The 17793-nt window shown below is 41.4% G+C and overlaps 1 protein-coding gene across 8 annotated transcripts in view; it reads right to left on the bottom strand.

Annotated features, from left to right (window-relative positions):
- LOC119965200 (eukaryotic translation initiation factor 4E-1A-like) overlaps positions 1–17793 on the bottom strand; it is a 55924-nt gene that overhangs the window by 11622 nt on the left and 26509 nt on the right. For 2 of the 8 annotated variants that reach the window (XM_038795629.1, XM_038795631.1), the window contains exons 2-6: positions 11770–11867; positions 9301–9396; positions 3083–3146; positions 2208–2321; positions 1238–1377 (exon numbers count right to left, since the gene is read on the bottom strand). In XM_038795629.1, the coding sequence (XP_038651557.1) occupies positions 1238–1377; positions 2208–2321; positions 3083–3146; positions 9301–9396; positions 11770–11867 (512 nt within the window). Of the gene's footprint in view, positions 1–1237; positions 1378–2207; positions 2322–3082; positions 3147–9300; positions 9397–11769; positions 11868–12453; positions 12618–12670; positions 12757–12786; positions 13053–13258; positions 13345–17793 lie in introns of those variants that run through there. The other 6 variants (XM_038795628.1, XM_038795635.1, XM_038795630.1 and 3 more) reach the window with 6 other exon arrangements.

The following is a 17793-nucleotide window of genomic DNA, read 5'->3' as shown; positions in this document are numbered from 1 at the left end:
TGTTACCCATCCCCAATTGCCCTTGAGAAGGTGGTGATAAGCTGCCTTCGTGAATGACTGTACTCCAAGTGGTGCAGGTACACCCACTGTGCTATTAGGGATGGAGTTCCAGGATTTTGACCCACAACAGTGAAGGAATGGCGATATTTCAAAGTCAGGATGGTGAATGACATGGAGGGGAATTTATCAGGTGGTAGTGTTCCCTTGCATCTGCTGCCCCCGTCTTCTAGATAGTAGTGGCTGTGGGTTTGGGAGGTGCTGCCTAAGGAGCCTTAGTGAGTTCCTACACTGCATTTTGTAGATGGTACACAACTGTATGTTGGTAGTGAAGGGAGTGAATACTTGTGGAAGGTGCGCCAATCAAGTGGACTGCTTGGTCCTGGATGATGTCAAGCTTATAGAGTGTTTTTAGAGCTGCATTAATCCAGCTAAGTGGTGAGTATTCCATCGCACTCCTGATTAGTGCCTTTTTAGATGGTAGATAGACTTTGGGGAGTCAATTTGCCACAGAATTTCTAGCTTCTGACCTGCTCTTGTAGCACAGTATTTATAGTTGGAGCCCAGATCAGTCTCTGGTCTATGCTAACCCCCAGAATGTTGACAGTGGGATTTCAGTGATGGTAATGCTACTGAATGTCAAGGGGTAATTGTTTGATTCTCTCTGGTCATTGCTTGGTACTTGGGTTACTTGTTGAATGTTACTTGCCACTGGTCAGCCCAAGTCTGAATATTGTCTAGGTCTTTCTGCATTTGCACATGGAATGCTTCAGAGTTGGAGGAGTCACAAATGGTGCTGAACTCAGCAAACATCCCCACATATGACTGGGACAAGATCCTACTGCTGGCCAACAGCAGGTCACCTCCAAGGCTATTTTGTGCTGTTAAAAAGTGCAAGTTGGGTTCTCTAAATCTTTACAAAAGTTCCAAGTATCAAAACTATAGTTATGCACTATTACAAAGCAAGAACGATCACAAAATGGCAGTGAGAATTATGGGTCATGCACCAAATTTAATATAGCTGGCCAACAACAGTTTTGTTTCCGAGCAAATATCAAAATTGCAAAAGTAAAAATTTAACAATACAATTTGGGGGAGGGGAGGGAAGGTAAATTAAATCAAAGAGTTTTAAGCTAAATGAGGGTTGGGGAAGTTCTGGCAATAGAAAATTTCTACAGTTAACAAGGGAATGTTCCAAAAGAGATCAGACAGATACAACGAAGAAAAAACATTAACTTACCCTATATGCAAAACCGCTTCTTGGTTTTCAGTGTCACGGGTCCATATTGCTATTTTATCTCCTTTTGCTCGGACATTAATTACTGCACCGCATATTTCATTACTATAATCATCAAAAGCTTCTCCAATAAGGCATAGCAGCTTGCAAAAAGATAATAAATGCAAATATCAATAAAATGTCGTTAATTTACTTAGATTCCGAATGCTTAGTTGTTCTATTGGCAACTACTGCATATATCTCTTTTCAAGTAGAACTTTGAGATCTGGGTTTTTATAAACTTAAAAGTTCAATCTAACTTCAACACCCAAATAAAAAAAAATAAAAAAAAGAGTAAAACAAATTACAGTTCATCCCAAAATGCTTCACAACTAATAGAGGTGCAGTCACTGTTGTAATTAGGAGACGACAGCCAATTTATTTGGACCTAGCAAGCAAGCTCCCACAAACAGGAATATCCGACAAGTCAATTAACATGATTTGATGATTTTAATTGTTGTATAGATGCCGTCCAGGAAGCTGGAATGAAATCCATTGCCCCAGCACACACTAGCATTATAGGACGTAAGAGGGTAAATCAGGCCTCTGTTTAACATCTCATCTGAAACAGAGCACCTCGGTTCTGCATTCCCTCAAAAATGCACTGGAATATTAGTCTAGATTGTTGTGATCAAGTCTCTGCAGTGGAATTGGAATCAACAATTTGCGATTCAGAAGAGAGAGAGAGAGCGCGAGCATTACTGGCTGATAAAAGGTGTCCCTTCATAATCACAAGTGCTGTAAATCAAAGACTCAAATCTCTACTTTGACATAAGCAAATTTTAGCCACATGACATTTAAAATATGACAGGTGGAACATCTCATGCCAATAATCAACAGAACATTGAACGGTCACCTAGAAGAGTCGCAAGTTTGCAATAGAGGAAAAAAAATAAGCATTTTGAAATTGCCCACGATTAACATTACAACTCACTGTTTCTAGCCAGAATTGATCAAGTTCTAGCATCCTTTGCTGCTTGGACAATGTGATTAACCATCTTCCACCACATTTATTTCTGTTGTCCTCCCACATCGGCTCAATACCATCCTATGTAACAATGCAAATTTTTTTAATTTTACACGACTTAAAGGGAGTTTCACATCGGAAATAAAAAACTTCATTTTACAAAAGAAAAAAATATCACCATTTTCTTTTACTAGTCAGCAAATGGTGATGAATCTGCTTAGTTCACATTCAGACAGTGTAGTTAAATTTGAATTATTTTACATCTTAAAAAAATTGTTGCTGCAATTTAAAAATTTTATGAAGATCATTCCTGCTACAAGTTCCAAATAACGAGATTTGATGAGAGGGTTGGCACGGGTCATCTAAATCATTAAGGAAATTTACAAAACAAAGTTTAAATCGCATTGAGGGCAATTCCTGCAGCTTGCTCTGCAATGAGGTGTTCCTCTTCCAGTCAGTGTCAGTTTAAACAAGAATGGCAGTTGGGCTAAAAACCTTTCATTTGGAAAATTCCGTTGCCACCAACAGGAGAATGCATTTGCACAGATCATAGTGTCTGTGATACTATTGTGCAAAATTATTATTTCAACAAATGAAATATTAGGCAAAAGGCATTTTTTTTCTGCACAGCCAGGAGGCTAGTGAACATTTATTACTAAAAATCTTCACTTTTGCTACACTTCCTCATGGGGGCGCTGTAAACAAGGCAAATTCACATTCAGCAGCATTCATCTTAGAGAGGCCTTCAAGGTTGTGACAAAGTTAGATTGCAATTCAACACTCCCAAGTTCTTCTGGATCAAACAATTAATAACTTTGTCTAAACTCAGCAAAACTACAAACCTTAAAGAGAGAGTAATCACAGCCCGACATCAGCCTACTGGCATGTTGAATGTGATTATATAATCTATTGAAGCAAAAGAAAAATAAAGTTTCAGTTAGAGAGAGAAAAAACATTTGATACAATTTTAAAACTGCAACAGTTTCGCTCAGCATTAACGAGAGATTGGTCTCAGTAAGCAAGTAGTTGCATCTATACGTGACTGAAAGCAGTCAAAGAGTCAGGTTTTGGAGTAACCTACGGTAATCTAGTGACCCATGGCCAGCCACTCAGCACACTGAACAGAGATAAGGACCAGTGCAGGACAAAAACTATAAAAGGAGGAGAAATGCTGGAAAGATGGTACAGGAAGCATATCAGAGCCAAACAATTGGCATGAGAAATTGATGACATGATCTTGTGGATGAGATCAAGAGCTTAAAATATACTGATCTCTACAGCTACAATTACGGTTTCCATTTGGCATATTAAACAATAGCCTTATTAGACTGGTCAGTTCAATAGATAGGCATTTCATTTTTATTCTAGAATAACCATGTGAAACAACATGGAATATCTGCAAGCAATTCCAGAAGAAACGTAATCAGTCCAGATTCCTTTGTTTATTTCTGCAACAGACAGTGCAAGATTTCCCAACAAATTACAATACTTTCACAGAAAATGTAAGGTTTCTTTTTTTAAAAAGGTAACTCATCTCTACATCAATTAATTCTTATATGTTCCTTAAGTCAAGACATCACATCCCCACAAGCAAGCAGGGGAAAGAAAGAACCTTGGATGATTTTCTTGCATGCCATGGATCAAAGTGTATCTTAAAAGCAGGAAAAACCTTGGATAGAACATAACTGGCATATCGCAGAAGAAACTTTCTGTAAGAGGCATGGTATGAAATACAAATTCCTATTGCAGTCCTCCTTTATGCTTCTCATCCACAGGTATAGTGATCAAAATTTCAATCTGGTCAAACTATGCTGCAAACCCACTCATTAGAGCACAAAGCAACAAAGTAAAAAAAAAAGATAAAAGTAGAACATGGTGGACTGAAGAGCAAAATCCATAAATGCAACACTCTTGTAGGCAAGTTCATTTTAATAGAAGAGCTTTAGAAGTAGCACTGTTTTGGGCTCATTTGTCTCAGGGCAGGTGCTCTAGCAGTATCCAACAAGATCAGCTGTTGTTGCAACAGGGGGAGGCAGTGGCATTATGGTATTGTCATTTTGATGACCATGAAACCACTGTCTATTTTGGTAGAAACCCATCTGGTTTACTAATGTCCTTTAAGGAAGGAAATTGGTCATCCTTACCTGATCTGGGCAGCACAGTGGTTAGCACTGCTGCCTTACAGCGCCAGGCACCAAGCTTAGATTCCGACCTCAGGTCACTGTCTGTTTGCAGTTTGCACATTCTGCCAGTTTCTGTGTGGGTTTTCTCCAAGTGCTCCGGTTTCCTCCCACAGTCCAAAGATGTGCAGGTTGGGTAGGGTTAAAGGGCAAGGGCGCCGAGAATCAGTGCAAACCCGATGGGCAGAACTGCAGCATAGTTTCACCAGATTTAAATTTTGATCACTATACCCATGGATGAGAAGAATAAAGGAGGACCGAGGACAGCATTATAGGAATTTTATACATGTAACTCCAGACCAACACTTGATTTTTAACAGGGCGGCCCATGAATTAATTTCAATATATATTTTCACGACAGAGAATATTTTATCCTAGAGCTGAAGAAATGTATTCCTCTAAATTTTGAAAAGAATTGTAATTCAAAGCTGAACCCATGACTTCAACAGTTTCTAAACTGGCTCAGAAAACCTACGCTCAGCCCCAGGATTTGCACGTTCCGACCAGATTGGATGAATGAGTCACATGACCCTCACATGACATGAGCAGGGAAACTGTCACATTCCTCAGAGTTCCTAATTAGTTCCATGTTTTTGAAATGTGTTATTTACAATATTATAAAACAAATGGATCTCAGTTTGTTATGCATGGTCCAGGACTTCCTGATCTTGCAAGTGTTGTAATTCACCAGTAGGTGCTTCAGTAGTGGAGGAAACTTCGGTTTAAACCTCAATGGGCTGTCTTTGCGAAGGTGTGTTAGTGTAGATAATGTCTCCAGTTCCCACTGTACCATTACTTGGCTCTTCGAGTTGCAGCATTATTTTCACCCTGATGTGACCATCAATTCATTAGAGACACAATTGGAAGTAAACTGTGGTTTTAATAGTCTTACAACTGAGCCTGCCTGCGACCAGAGGAACTGAGAGCAGGCTCATGGCTGCAGCACATTATACTTCCAGTCATGGGAGGGACCATGGGCGGAGCCCTGTACAAGCTCCTCATCTCCCCCTATGGGCAGAGCAAAAAGGAAATTTGTCGCTAGTGCTGCTAAGTTACAGAACTAGTCCTTTATAGTCAGGATTGTCGCCTCCCAGATGCTCATGGGAAGGAATATTCATACAACTTTGCCTGTCATAATTTCAAACATGGATGAGCAGTTAACCCATGAAAGAAAGAATGAAGCAACAGCAATGCAAGCAAAAAACATACTATGACAGGCATGCAAAAGAATTACCGCCACTAAAAGGTGTTGTCAGAATACATAATCCAAAGGGTGGTTGTTCAGACGTTGCCAACGGTGTTAAATGAGGTTGCACCATGATCATGTGGTACAAACTGAGGCTGGACTGATGTTCCGTAGAAACAGAAGAGCATTATTAAAAGTAAAGAATTTGCTGCAGTTTCTAGAGATAACAATAACAAACCCAGACAGCATGTTTTGCAACACTGACGGCCACACAGACGAGACAATTCCAATGACACTGCCAGTGCATTGAGAAGGTCAAGAAAACCACCAAATAGACCAAATTTGTAAAGCACCAAGTACTGTAACTCCAATTATGATATAAGCATTCTCAACAATGTATGAATAAAAAGTATTACAAAGTTTCAAACATTATCAAGGAAAAGGGGCTGTGTCATTGTGGGAAATGTTTAGAATACAAAGCGTTGTCATAAAATTAACCACCAGATGGAGCTAGATGCAGAACTATATAAAGCACTGACTCAAACTTCTGGGAGAAGGCTGGAGAAGAGAGCATTGGAGTAGTGAGAGAGATCAGTGTACAGTTATAGATGGACAGTGTAGAGATTAGTGTTCATGTAGATTGTAGATTACTAGACTATTAACTATAGCCAAGTGATAGAGCTTTAATTAGTGTAAATAAATGTTAGCTAATCAACTTAGCTTTGTGAACACTACAACATCCACCCCAAGAAGAATCACAAAAGAATATCACAGGCAGGGCTTGCTTCATTTGTCTGAAGGCTTCAGTTTGCAGAGTCTTCCAGTACCATCACTGGTGTTTTAAAAAAAAAATAATGCATGTAGGAGGTGCCAATAGCGCAGACAAATTAAATTGGAAATAAAGGGCAGCATGGTAGCACAAGTGGATAGCACTGTGGCTTCACAGCGCCAGGGTCCCAGGTTCAATTCCCCCTGGGTCACTGTCTGTGCGGAGTCTGCACGTTCTCCCCGTGTCTGTGTGGGTTTTCTCCGGGTTCCTCCCAAGTCCAAAGATGTGCAAGTTAGATAGATTGGCCATGCTAAATTGCCCTTAGTGCCCAAAAAGGTTAGGAGGGGTTATTGGATAGTGTGGAAGCGAGGGCTTAAATGGGTCGGTGCAGACTCAATGGGCCAAATGGCCTCCTTCTGCATTGTATGGTCTATGCGATCTATGTAAAATCCTTCCATAGTAGTTTACCATTCCAAGAAAAGATTTCAACTCCAACACTTCTTTGGCTGGGACTTCTATAATGGCCCTATTTTTTTTTTGGGGGGGGGGAAGAGAAGGAAACTCGAGCATCTGCTCTAAACCCTAAATAAGTCACTGTGCTGTCCTTGAAAGGTACATTTATCTCTTTAATCTTGCTCCAGCTTTCTGGAACATATTTAAAAACCTCCTCTAGGTTGGTTCGGTATCTGTTTTCTATGGCTCCAGCGTAGCGCATCATCCAAGTAAACAACTACCTCAGGTAAATTTTGTTATAGGCTCTCCATTATGGTGTTGAAAGATTGCACAAGCTGAAGATACTCCAAACGGCAATCTGGTGTAAGCCTGTGTGTGTGTTGATAGTGACAATCTCTCTGGATACCTCATCCAGCTCCAGTTGCTGGTATGCATGATTCATGTCTAACTTAGTAACTTAGCCAATAGGTCATCTACTTTAGGTATTGCTAACTTGGCATATTTGGTAGTCTATTTTAGTTATGGGATAACCGTCATTCAGGTAGACTATTTTAGGTATGGGATACCAGTCCAATTTTGCCATTTGATTGACTGTTAATTATAATCTCCACATACTCCTACAGTCTTCTCTGGCTTAAGTATTGGCACAACGGGAGCTGCCCATACCAGAAAACTGCATGGGTTTGATAATGCCCAAATCTTCCAAGTTCAGTTTACTGCTGCCTGTATCTGTTCCAAAACCTGTATAGCATCCCCTGTATATGTCACCAGCCTGGATGCAGTGTTTTTTAAATCTCAGTGGCTGAACCCCTCCCTGTAGACATTGAAGTGTTTGTTCTCTCACTACTGAGGCAGAGGCTCCTGTGTCGGCCTCCATTTTGTGCAGATGACCATTAACCATCAATACAACCGTGACAAAACCCACTTTCCCCACCATTATTTAACCTGTATACATCCGAACCTTCTATGAATTCTACACTGCGCAATGGAGCTGGGATTTTTTTTCTCCAGCACCAGGAAGCTCCAGGTTAGCCTTGAAAACCTACTTTATTAAAGGTTTTAAAAGGTTTAAGGAAAGAAATGATTAAGGTGACATTATATTATTGAAAATCATATATATATTAGCCATTACAGCTTAAAATGCTGAGAGCATGGGGAAACATCTGATAAGAAAGTCAGAGTTCAGACTGACTATAGACTCATTGTTGTCATTACTGGGCAAACATCCCAGTTCTGGAGAACATGGTGGGAAACAGGTGATTTGAAACATAAAAGTTCTCCCATGCCATATTATCTCTTAAAACTTGATAGACAAACATTTCAAAGCATTAAATGAATTATAAATATTTTAACCCAATCGTAGTTAGAAAAGGGATAGAACCTTAACGATTATGTTTTACTTATGAGATAGGGAGAGAACTCTCTCTCTCCAAATTCAGCTCTCATTTCTCTCTCTCTGAATCCATCTTTAACCTAACAGTTGAAACCTATTTCTACTTTGAAAACAGTTGTTTACTTTAATTTTTGTATTGTGCATTTTGATCTGAAGAAATTACCCCGAACTGAATTGTATCTTGAATTCAACTCAATCATCTGCATTGGACAGACAACAATTCTGTCTGCGTATAAAATTTGACTTGATCAATAGACTTTGAAAATCAACATAAATAAAAATACTTCACTCAAGAAACTCAGTCTCGAGTTCTGTATGATTGATATATCAGTGCAGCTACACGCGAATATATTAACAAATACAGATCCATCACCTTGGCACTTACTCCCTATATGCCCCTTGCTGGCACACGTATAACACGCAGCATCTGTAAACCTACGCTTCTCCAGGGGTAGCATCTGTAAACCTACGCTTCTCCAACACAGACAGCATTCTTCATTGTTCTTGGTTTATAGAGATGCCCGGAAAAGTCAAGCTCCTTACCAACTTATACGTTTGGTCACTGCAGGCCGTTAACAATATTGCCCTATTTCTCCTCCCCCTGTATTTTGTTTGCTTTGAAGAATTTTCACAACCATTCAACACATTGAACCCAATCCTCTGAATCAGGGTTGAATGGCTCAAGCTTCCCAGATGAAGGTATTATGTCAACTCAGTAACTGCTGAATAGACGTGCTTCCATCAACTTGGACACAACGTCTTCTCTGCCGTTCTGCGTAGCTAATGACAAACGCTCCGTTGATCCAAGTAATAACTTGGAAGCAGCAGAGACCGCCAAGCAAAGGATCTATAGAACCATTTAACGGTGTACAGAGAATGATAATAATGCCACCAATGACTTAGACTCCAATTTCTAGACTAGCTGGGAAAAACCTACATTCAACCCCAGGATTCACGCACACTAGACAATTGTCCACATGAGACACATGCCCTTCCAAGAACCCACCCCTTAGAGGCATGCTACCACACACCCGTCTAGAAACCATTCATCATATTCCTGTTCCATTTAAAATACTTACGCCCAAAAATCCTCCACAGTGTCAAATTTAGTAACAAGACGAAGATTTGCCTGCCAGGGTTTACTTTTGTCATTTTTGAAAAACCAGAGGGTCCACCTATATTTGAAGAACATAATAAACAATTTAAATATTACAGCCAAGTTAGAACCATTTTTACTGTTTCAAAGCCATGATTAGTCAACCAGTGATACTTATACAGTAATACTGTCAATGCAATCACCATTCTAAATATAGAATATTCAATTACTGAAAATGTTTCTTTAAAAGTAGGCACAAAAATCTGTCATTCACAAAAAAAAGTAAAATTACAAGGATATTAACATAATAGAAGCCATACACTCCAGATGTGAAATTCAGCTTATTCAGTTCTTTTTGGAAGACAATTTCTACAAACGTACCAATGGCTCAGAAAAAAAGCACCCACCACTGTCACAGGTAGTCATATTTCTGGTCAACTAAATTGCAAACTAGAAATACAATTCTTGCCATCTGTAAGGTCTTCAGTTTGGCTGCATCGAGAATGCAGTTCAGTTTTGATCCCTTGCATGGCAAGGCAGGGATCTCTGGATAAGATCCAGAGGTGTGGGACGGGATTCTCCGACCCTCCGCACCGGATTCTCACCCGGCATGAGGGTGGAGAATAGCCTTTCATGCCGGAAATCTGGTGCAACAGTGCTTCTGCAATTCTCCGCGGACCTGCAGTCGCACGGTCGACGCAGCGCCGGTTGGGGGCCATTGGGACAGGCCCCTGCGGTGATTCTCCACGGTCAACCGCCCAAACTCTCGCCGGAGTGGTTTACATCTGATACCACCCAGCGGGAGGTCGGACCCACGGCACTGGTCATCCTGCTAGCCCCCGGGAAAACAGGGAATCACCCTGGACTTGAGGAAAAAGCCAGAGCGATTCTCGCCCATTTTCCAGCAGGCGTGGGGACTTTGTCCCCAAAACAGGAGAATCCCAGGTATGCTATTCAATGGATTCTTTGCTCCAGGACCCTGTGTGTGTACTGACACCACGTGGACTGCAGCAGTTGAAAAAAAGTGCCACAGCACTACCTTCAAGGTTTGGGCAATAAAAAGCAGGGCAGGCCAGAAGATATATAATTTGCCTGCAGAAATGCTACCTCTGGAACATGCTGGCAGTATCTGCAGCAAGTATATACTGACTAGGGAACACAAGGAAGTGGTGGAGGTAGTGCTGAACTTACGGAATGCTCAGGAATTCAGTTACAGAAGATGGGTAAGATAATTTAAACTGGTGGCAATTACCCTGCTTACTTGGAAATTCCTAAATCCTTCAAGGGCAAGAGATCAATTTAAATAGAAGGCTATGTGTGAGGAAAAAAATGGCTGATGGTACATTTAGCTTCTACCATGATGGAAGGAGCATTAGTTTGTACCATGATGCAAGTAGATGTACTAATCTTTTCTCATTAGGTGCGTAACTATGGATCCTTTTTCAATTTAGCACACAAACATAGGAGTTAGCTTATGTGCCATAATTGCTATATTTTTCAACGGTAAAACAATTGCAGCAACCAATTTCAGCCAACTGATTTGGAGTACTCAATGCTACATTTGGAGGTTCCCTACTTCCCGCCAACTGAAACTGCATGAAATTTATGCAGACATATCTACATTTTCTATTTTTAATTATAATTGCAGTACCACAGTACTGATAAAATACAGAAAAAATTGTTTGCCCGACTGCCAAAACAACCAAATCAGATTTGACCATATTTGAGAAGATCAATAGATTCCTCCAATCTGCACCGCAGCAAATCTACAAGCATCACCTCATCATTGGTGACAATCAATTCTCAACAGTTTTTATTTTATCCCTAAACTACTCTCTACTCCATTAAGATTGTTCAACCATACCATGGACCAAACTGAAGTCAATATCTCAGACATGGTTCACAGTCAAATTTTATTTAATAACGTTATCTGAAGTGTTTTATGACAAGAAAAGATGCCGTGTAAATGCACACTAGCTGTTGATCAGTTGGCCACTGGTGGCAAATTCAGTCACAGACCAAAGTCAACATGGTCAGAAGAGTTCATCCACATGGTGTACTACAAGATTTGCTGATCAAACAGGCACAAAGTCTATCCAATTCTACATCAAAAACATCAGATGACAGCAGCAGGAGAAACAGAATGCTAAGTGAACTTGATCACAACCAGTTGACCCATGCTGGAAAATTCACACATGTCTGGAAATGCTAATATTGTGTTGATATGCGATGACCAACAAAATGAGCAGCATATTAGCACTCATTAGCTATGTTTTGTTTTGGAAGACACCATTTGGCTTGCATCCATTAAATTATGCCTATTAAAAGTTCATTCTTTGAGAGAAACAGCAACATATTTTTACTTTTAGGTGGCTAATAGCAAAACAACAGTTTTCTCATTGAAACATTTAACCAAGCAGAAAACAATAGTGCAGCACAAGGAGGATGATACCTGTTCTGCAAAGGATGTTTCATACATGGTTGGATAGTAAGATGCTCCTTCTTGGAGGATGTCATTTCTTCAGACTGTTCAAAAACTGTCAGGTAAACCTTAAAATGTCAATACAGAAAAATAAGCTACCATTTTTAGAATATGAACTATACAAATATCAAAAACAGAAATGTTTCCTCTTTGATTAATCATCAAAGCCAAAATCCTGGAATGCCCTACCAAATACCACTTGATTGTGTACCTTCAGGAAGAACTGTTTTCAAGACGACCCACCACCACCCCATTCTCAGGCCAATGTGGAAAATGTTGCTTTACTAACAGTTCCACATCAGATAACAATAACAAAGTTATTCAGGCAGTAAATAGGAAAGGTAAAATGTGGGCAGAGCAGCCCTATGGGGTGGGGGGAAGGGACAGATAATATTGTACATTGCACCATAGCCCTGAAATTGATGCAACAAAAATGACTTCTGTACCAAGTTGGGCTTTTAAATGAAAAAAAAGGTGGGAACAGACTCCAAAAACAAATCTGGGACATATTATTCAATCTGGAAAAAACATCAAATTATATCAGTATACACTTCTGGACAAGATACTAAAGGCTAAAACCAGGAAAGCACATATGAAAGATCAGATGAAGTAGGTTTATGGATATACTCATTAAATGGGATTGTTCAACCATACCCAATTTAGTTTACCACCCCTTTTCTTTTAATCCGTGACATAGATTTTCATCCAGAAACATGCAGATTTCAGCAAGCTTTCAATCTTTTCACTGTCTGATAAATTCCTCCTTCAGTTCAGTAAAACTTTAGATAAGGTGATATTAAGCTATCAGCAGTTCTTTCTCCACCCAACAACGATGTTAAAACGAATTCCTTTTAGTGATAGTGCTGCATACCTTTCAAATACAGGGATGCTTGGCACTTGTCTCCAGAAAAACATTGAACAAAAACAACCACTTCTCAATTGGTTTCACAGTAAACATACAAACCCCCAAATAGATTGGAGTTACACCTGGAATGAGTTAAATCTAGTTGACCACATTCAATGCAATGAAACAGAATATACATGTGATTTGTGTCTTGTTATTGACAACAGGAAATAATTAAAATCTGTGTTAAAGTTGAGTTTATTTTAACATGCCCATTTAAAATTAGACACTTCTCTGGTCTCTTTGCCTGTTCGACTCCACCCAAGGCTTGCTTTAGGTAATCGGAAAGGAAAGGAGAATGCGACCAGGCGGACAATTAAAAATGCTGGTGTGAAATGACATTCGCCGAACACCTGATAAAATTACATTCTCTTAACACACTATAATGCATTGGTTCCCATGGGCAACGAAACTTCGATGTCATTAAAACGTAGCGCCGAAAAAATATCATCCAGCAAATTAAATGAGAAGGGACAACTCGCACGTGTGTCCCCGCCCCCGCCGAAAGTTTGACGCTAATTCACAACTGACCGAACTCTACCAAAACTCACTCACCGGCTTTGCTTCCGCCATACTAAAATGTAAAACCTCCAAATTACCTGACCAATCCCACATTTATAGGGTTAATTGGTCACTTATTGAAGGCATTCTATTCCAACTGATTTGGGACCGGTAATAGATCCCTAATAACGTTTTCGTTAATCCCTTTCTAGGTTAACCGTATTATGCACGAATAATCAATCTTATATAGAGTCTGGTACATCTCCCTCCTCATTTGTGAAGTTTGCTAAAGAAGCAAAAATGAATAGGAGAAAGCTGCTGAAAAGTGTGGGAACCAAAGGAATGGCATAAAATTCTTTCAACGTATAAACAATAGCATTGTATAGGCTGCTTAAGTATTTTAATATCGTTTGGGTAACATAAAATTCTAGCAAATCACAACTGGATGGCATAATACACGTGGATTCAAGAAACCAGACCGGAGAATCTCAGCGACCGGCGGGAATCGCGCTATGCCGCCCTAACACCGGGACACAATTCTCCACAGAGCGGAAAATCGGGGTCAATGGTGCCGGCCGGGGGCCGTTCTACTCCCCCCCCCCCCCCCCCCGCCCCGGCGATCGGCGCCTACCGATCGGCGGGCCGGCCTCTCTGGCTGGGGGCCTCCTTTCTTCCGCGCCGGCCCCTGTAGCCCTGCGCCCATGCGTCGGGACCGGCACGGAGAAGGGAGACACCGCGCATGCGCGGGTTCGCACTGGCCCCACTGCGCATGTGCAGACCCCGAGGTGCCCAGTTTACACCAGGATCAACAGCTGGAGAGCCGTGGGCCACGCCAGTGTCATGCTGGCTCCCTGTAGGGGCCAGAATTGCTGATCCTGAGGCAGTGTTGACGCCGTCGAGAAACGCGACGGCGTTTCTGACAGCGTCAACACTTACCCTCAGGATCAGAGAATCCCGCCCCAAGTGTTTTTCTAATTGTTGGAGCTGTACAGTTTTACAATTCCAATTAAATGACTGGGAAAAGAAGAGTTGGTTGATATAACTCAGTGGGCTAGACAACTGGTTTGTGATGCAGACAAGGCCATTAGCACAGGTTCAATTCCCGTATCAGCTGAGAATTCTGAATTCTCCCTCTGTGTACCTGAACAGGCACTGGAATGTGGCGACTAGGGACTTTTCAGAGTAACTTCATTGCAGTGTTAATGTGAGCCTACTTGTGATAATAAAGATTATTTATTTATTACTTATCATAGAATCATAGAATTTACAGTGCAGAAGGAGGCCATTCAGCCCTTTGAGTCTACACCAGCACTTCAAAAGAGCACCCTACCCAAGCCCACACCTCCACCCTACCCCACCTAACCTTTTTTGGACACTAAGGCCAATTTAGAAAGGTCAATCCAGCTAACCTGCACATCTTTGGACTGTGGGAGGAAACCAGAGCTCCCGGAGGAAACCCACGCAGACACGGGGAGAACATGCAGACTCCACACAGACAGTGACCCAAGCGGGAATCAAACATGGGACCCTGGTGCTGTTAAGCAAGAGTGCTAACCACTATGCTACCATGCTGGGCAAGCACTCAATAGGATGGCTTTGGAGCATGCATTTGGATGAAGGAGCTGGAAAAAGAGTACTTTGGAGTGAAACTACCTATTACTGCCACTGACACCGCTGACCCTTTTAATTCATGACAGGTGTGGGCATCCTTCAGGCAGACTACACATGCTTTGCATCTTTTGTCAACTGATAATAAGCCCATGTAGACATTTTTGTATCATGATTGCTAAATGGGAGGAAAACAACACTGTTTCTGGTGAAGCCACTATTACAATCCTGGACCAGACCCCAACAGTGGCCAGGATACTGGTCCGAAACCCCAGTATTTTATATTAATTTTGTAAGACTGTGAAGAAAGGATACTCCAGGAGTGAATGTATGAAGAAATAGGGATATGGTATTTTAAAACAAAATTTTATTACCAACGCAGTATTAAAATCATTAATATCACACCCATAAATAGCATGCAATTACCCAAATACTAATGATGTGGAGATGCCGGCGTTGGACTGGGGTGAGCACAGTAAGAAGTCTTACAACACCAGGTTAAAGTCCAGGTTAAAGCAAAAACTTATAGCTAAGTTCCGCACGCATGAATGCGGACTCAACCGGGATCTGGGATTCATGTCGCATTACATTCGGCCCCCACCAACAAGCCTGGACTTGCAGAGGCCTACCGACTGAACTGGCTTGGGACACTTCACACCTCTTTAACCTGGAGTTACCTCTCTCTCTGCATCTTTGATGATTTGATTGCCTGTAGGTGCTCGCATTCCGGGGCATCTCTGACTGTGTCTATATAAACATTTCTGGAACAAGCCTTTCCATTCACCCGAAGAAGGAGCCGTGCTCCGAAAGCTCGGGTTTGAAACAAACCTGTTGGACTTTAACCTGGTGTTGTAAGACTTCTTACCAAATACTAATGGCACAGAAGAATATGTTGCATGTTTAAATGTAATATGATATGCATCTTGTAGAGTGTAAGTTTTGTTTAAACACATTTCCTATCTTCAAACATTTCAGTATTCTCATACTGCAAAGTCATGATAAAGCATCAGCAATCATGTGGGAAATTGGATGGAAGATTTGTATTTCAACGGTTGTTAAGAGCCTTTGAAGAGTACTTGGCTTTTGAGGAAGCCTCTGACACTTGTAACAGCTGTTGCTTTAAACACCTTTGTCTGAGGCAGCAGATGTTAGGGAAGGGTAAGTGAAAATACAGTGAATTTTCACTCAATTGTCAGGTCGTCTTTTCAGTTTTCAGGCAGGGGTGACTGATGAAGTCTCTGATGGGGGAGTCTAATGAAGGTCTCTGATGGGGGGTCTGATGATGGGGATGGGGGATCAGTGGGGGGGGGCTGGTTGGGGGAGGGTGTTGGATCACCCTCATGCATTCGTACTGTGGAGGGGAATGACTTGTTATTCCCGTGGTGGAGGGAGGATAGCCCTAGTTGTCCGCGAGGGAGAACCAGGATTTGTATTGTGGGAGGAGGATCTGATGGACTTTAGGGGGCACTTTAGTTATGCCCCTTGTTGCACCTCAGGATCCACTGCATCATGACCAAGTTTGGCAAACTTGCAACAAGGCCCCCCCGGTGGATGTTCCACTGTGGGGATCAGAACATATCAGAGGGTGGAGACTTGGGCTTTGAGCCAGTAAAGGCATTAATATTGATTCAAAAGCTTGCTTTGCATCCTCCCACCAGCGCTCGGCAGGTGGCTCGCTGAGGCCACTGGCGGGGATCAGAGTATTGCAATGGGTGCCAAACACATTTTTCCCTTCATGCTCCATTCTCCACCCAAATAAAATGTTAACAGAGGCATATAGACAGGTTAGGTGAGTGATCAAAAACCTGGCAGATCGAATATAATGTAGGAAATTGTGAAGTTATGGTCTTTGGTGAGAAGAATAAAGGAGTTGAATGTTTTTTAAATGGAGAAAGACTGCTGAAAACCGCAGCACAGAGGGATTTGTGGATCATAAGAACATAAGAACTAGGAGCAGGAGTAGGCCATCTGGCTCCTCGAGCCTGCTCCGCCATTCAATGAGATCATGGCTTATCTTTGGTTGACACAGCTCCACTTTCCGGCCCGAACACCATAACCCTTAATCCCTTTATTCTTCAAAAAACTATCTATCTTTATCTTAAAAACAGTTAATGAAGGAGCCTCAATTGCTTCATTGGGCAAGGAATTCCATAGATTCACAACCCTTTGGGTGAAGAAGTTCCTCCTAAACTCAGTCCTAAATCTACTTCCCCTTATTTTGAGGCTATGCTCCCTAGTTCTGCTTTCACCCACTAGTGGAAACAACCTGCCCGCATCTATCCTATCTATTCCCTTCATAATTTAATATCTTTCTATAAGATCCCCTCCCCCACATCCTTCTAAATTCCAACGAGTACATCCAACCCGTTCAGCTCTGGAATTAACCTAGTGAATCACTTCTGCACACCCTCCAGTGCCAGTACATCCTTTCTCAGGTAAGGAGACCAAAACTGAACACAATACTCCAGGTGTGGCCTCACTAACACCTTATACAATTGCAGCATAACCTCCCTAGTCTTAAACTCCATCCCTCTAGCAATGAAGGACAAAGCTCCATTTGCCTTCTTAATCACCTGTTGCACCTGTAAAGCAACCTTTTGCAACTCGTGCATCAATCATAAAAAGCTAGCATGCAAGTTCACAAGGTAATTGGGAAGTCAAATTAAATGTTGACCTTTATTCTAGAGGCAGTGGAGTATAAAAATGAGTAAGTCCTGCTAAATCTATACAAGGCATTAGTTAGACCATGGCTGGAATGCTATGAACAGTTTTGGTCCCCTTATCTAAAGAAACATATACTGGCATTCAGAGGTTCACAAAGTTGATTTTCTCATGAGAGGTTGAGTAGTTAGGCCTGTACTCATTGGAGTTTGGAAGATTGAGAGGTGACTTTATTGAGACATATAGGATTCTTAGGGGGCTTGATATGGTAGGAGCTGGAAGGATATTTCCTCTTGTGGGAGAGGCTAGGACCAGAGGGC

Source organism: Scyliorhinus canicula, chromosome 4, assembly GCF_902713615.1.
Source record: "Scyliorhinus canicula chromosome 4, sScyCan1.1, whole genome shotgun sequence".
In the NCBI taxonomy this organism is placed as follows: domain Eukaryota; kingdom Metazoa; phylum Chordata; class Chondrichthyes; order Carcharhiniformes; family Scyliorhinidae; genus Scyliorhinus; species Scyliorhinus canicula.
The sequence above is the reverse complement of the archived record's forward strand: the minus strand, read 5'-3'. Positions and strand labels throughout refer to the sequence as shown.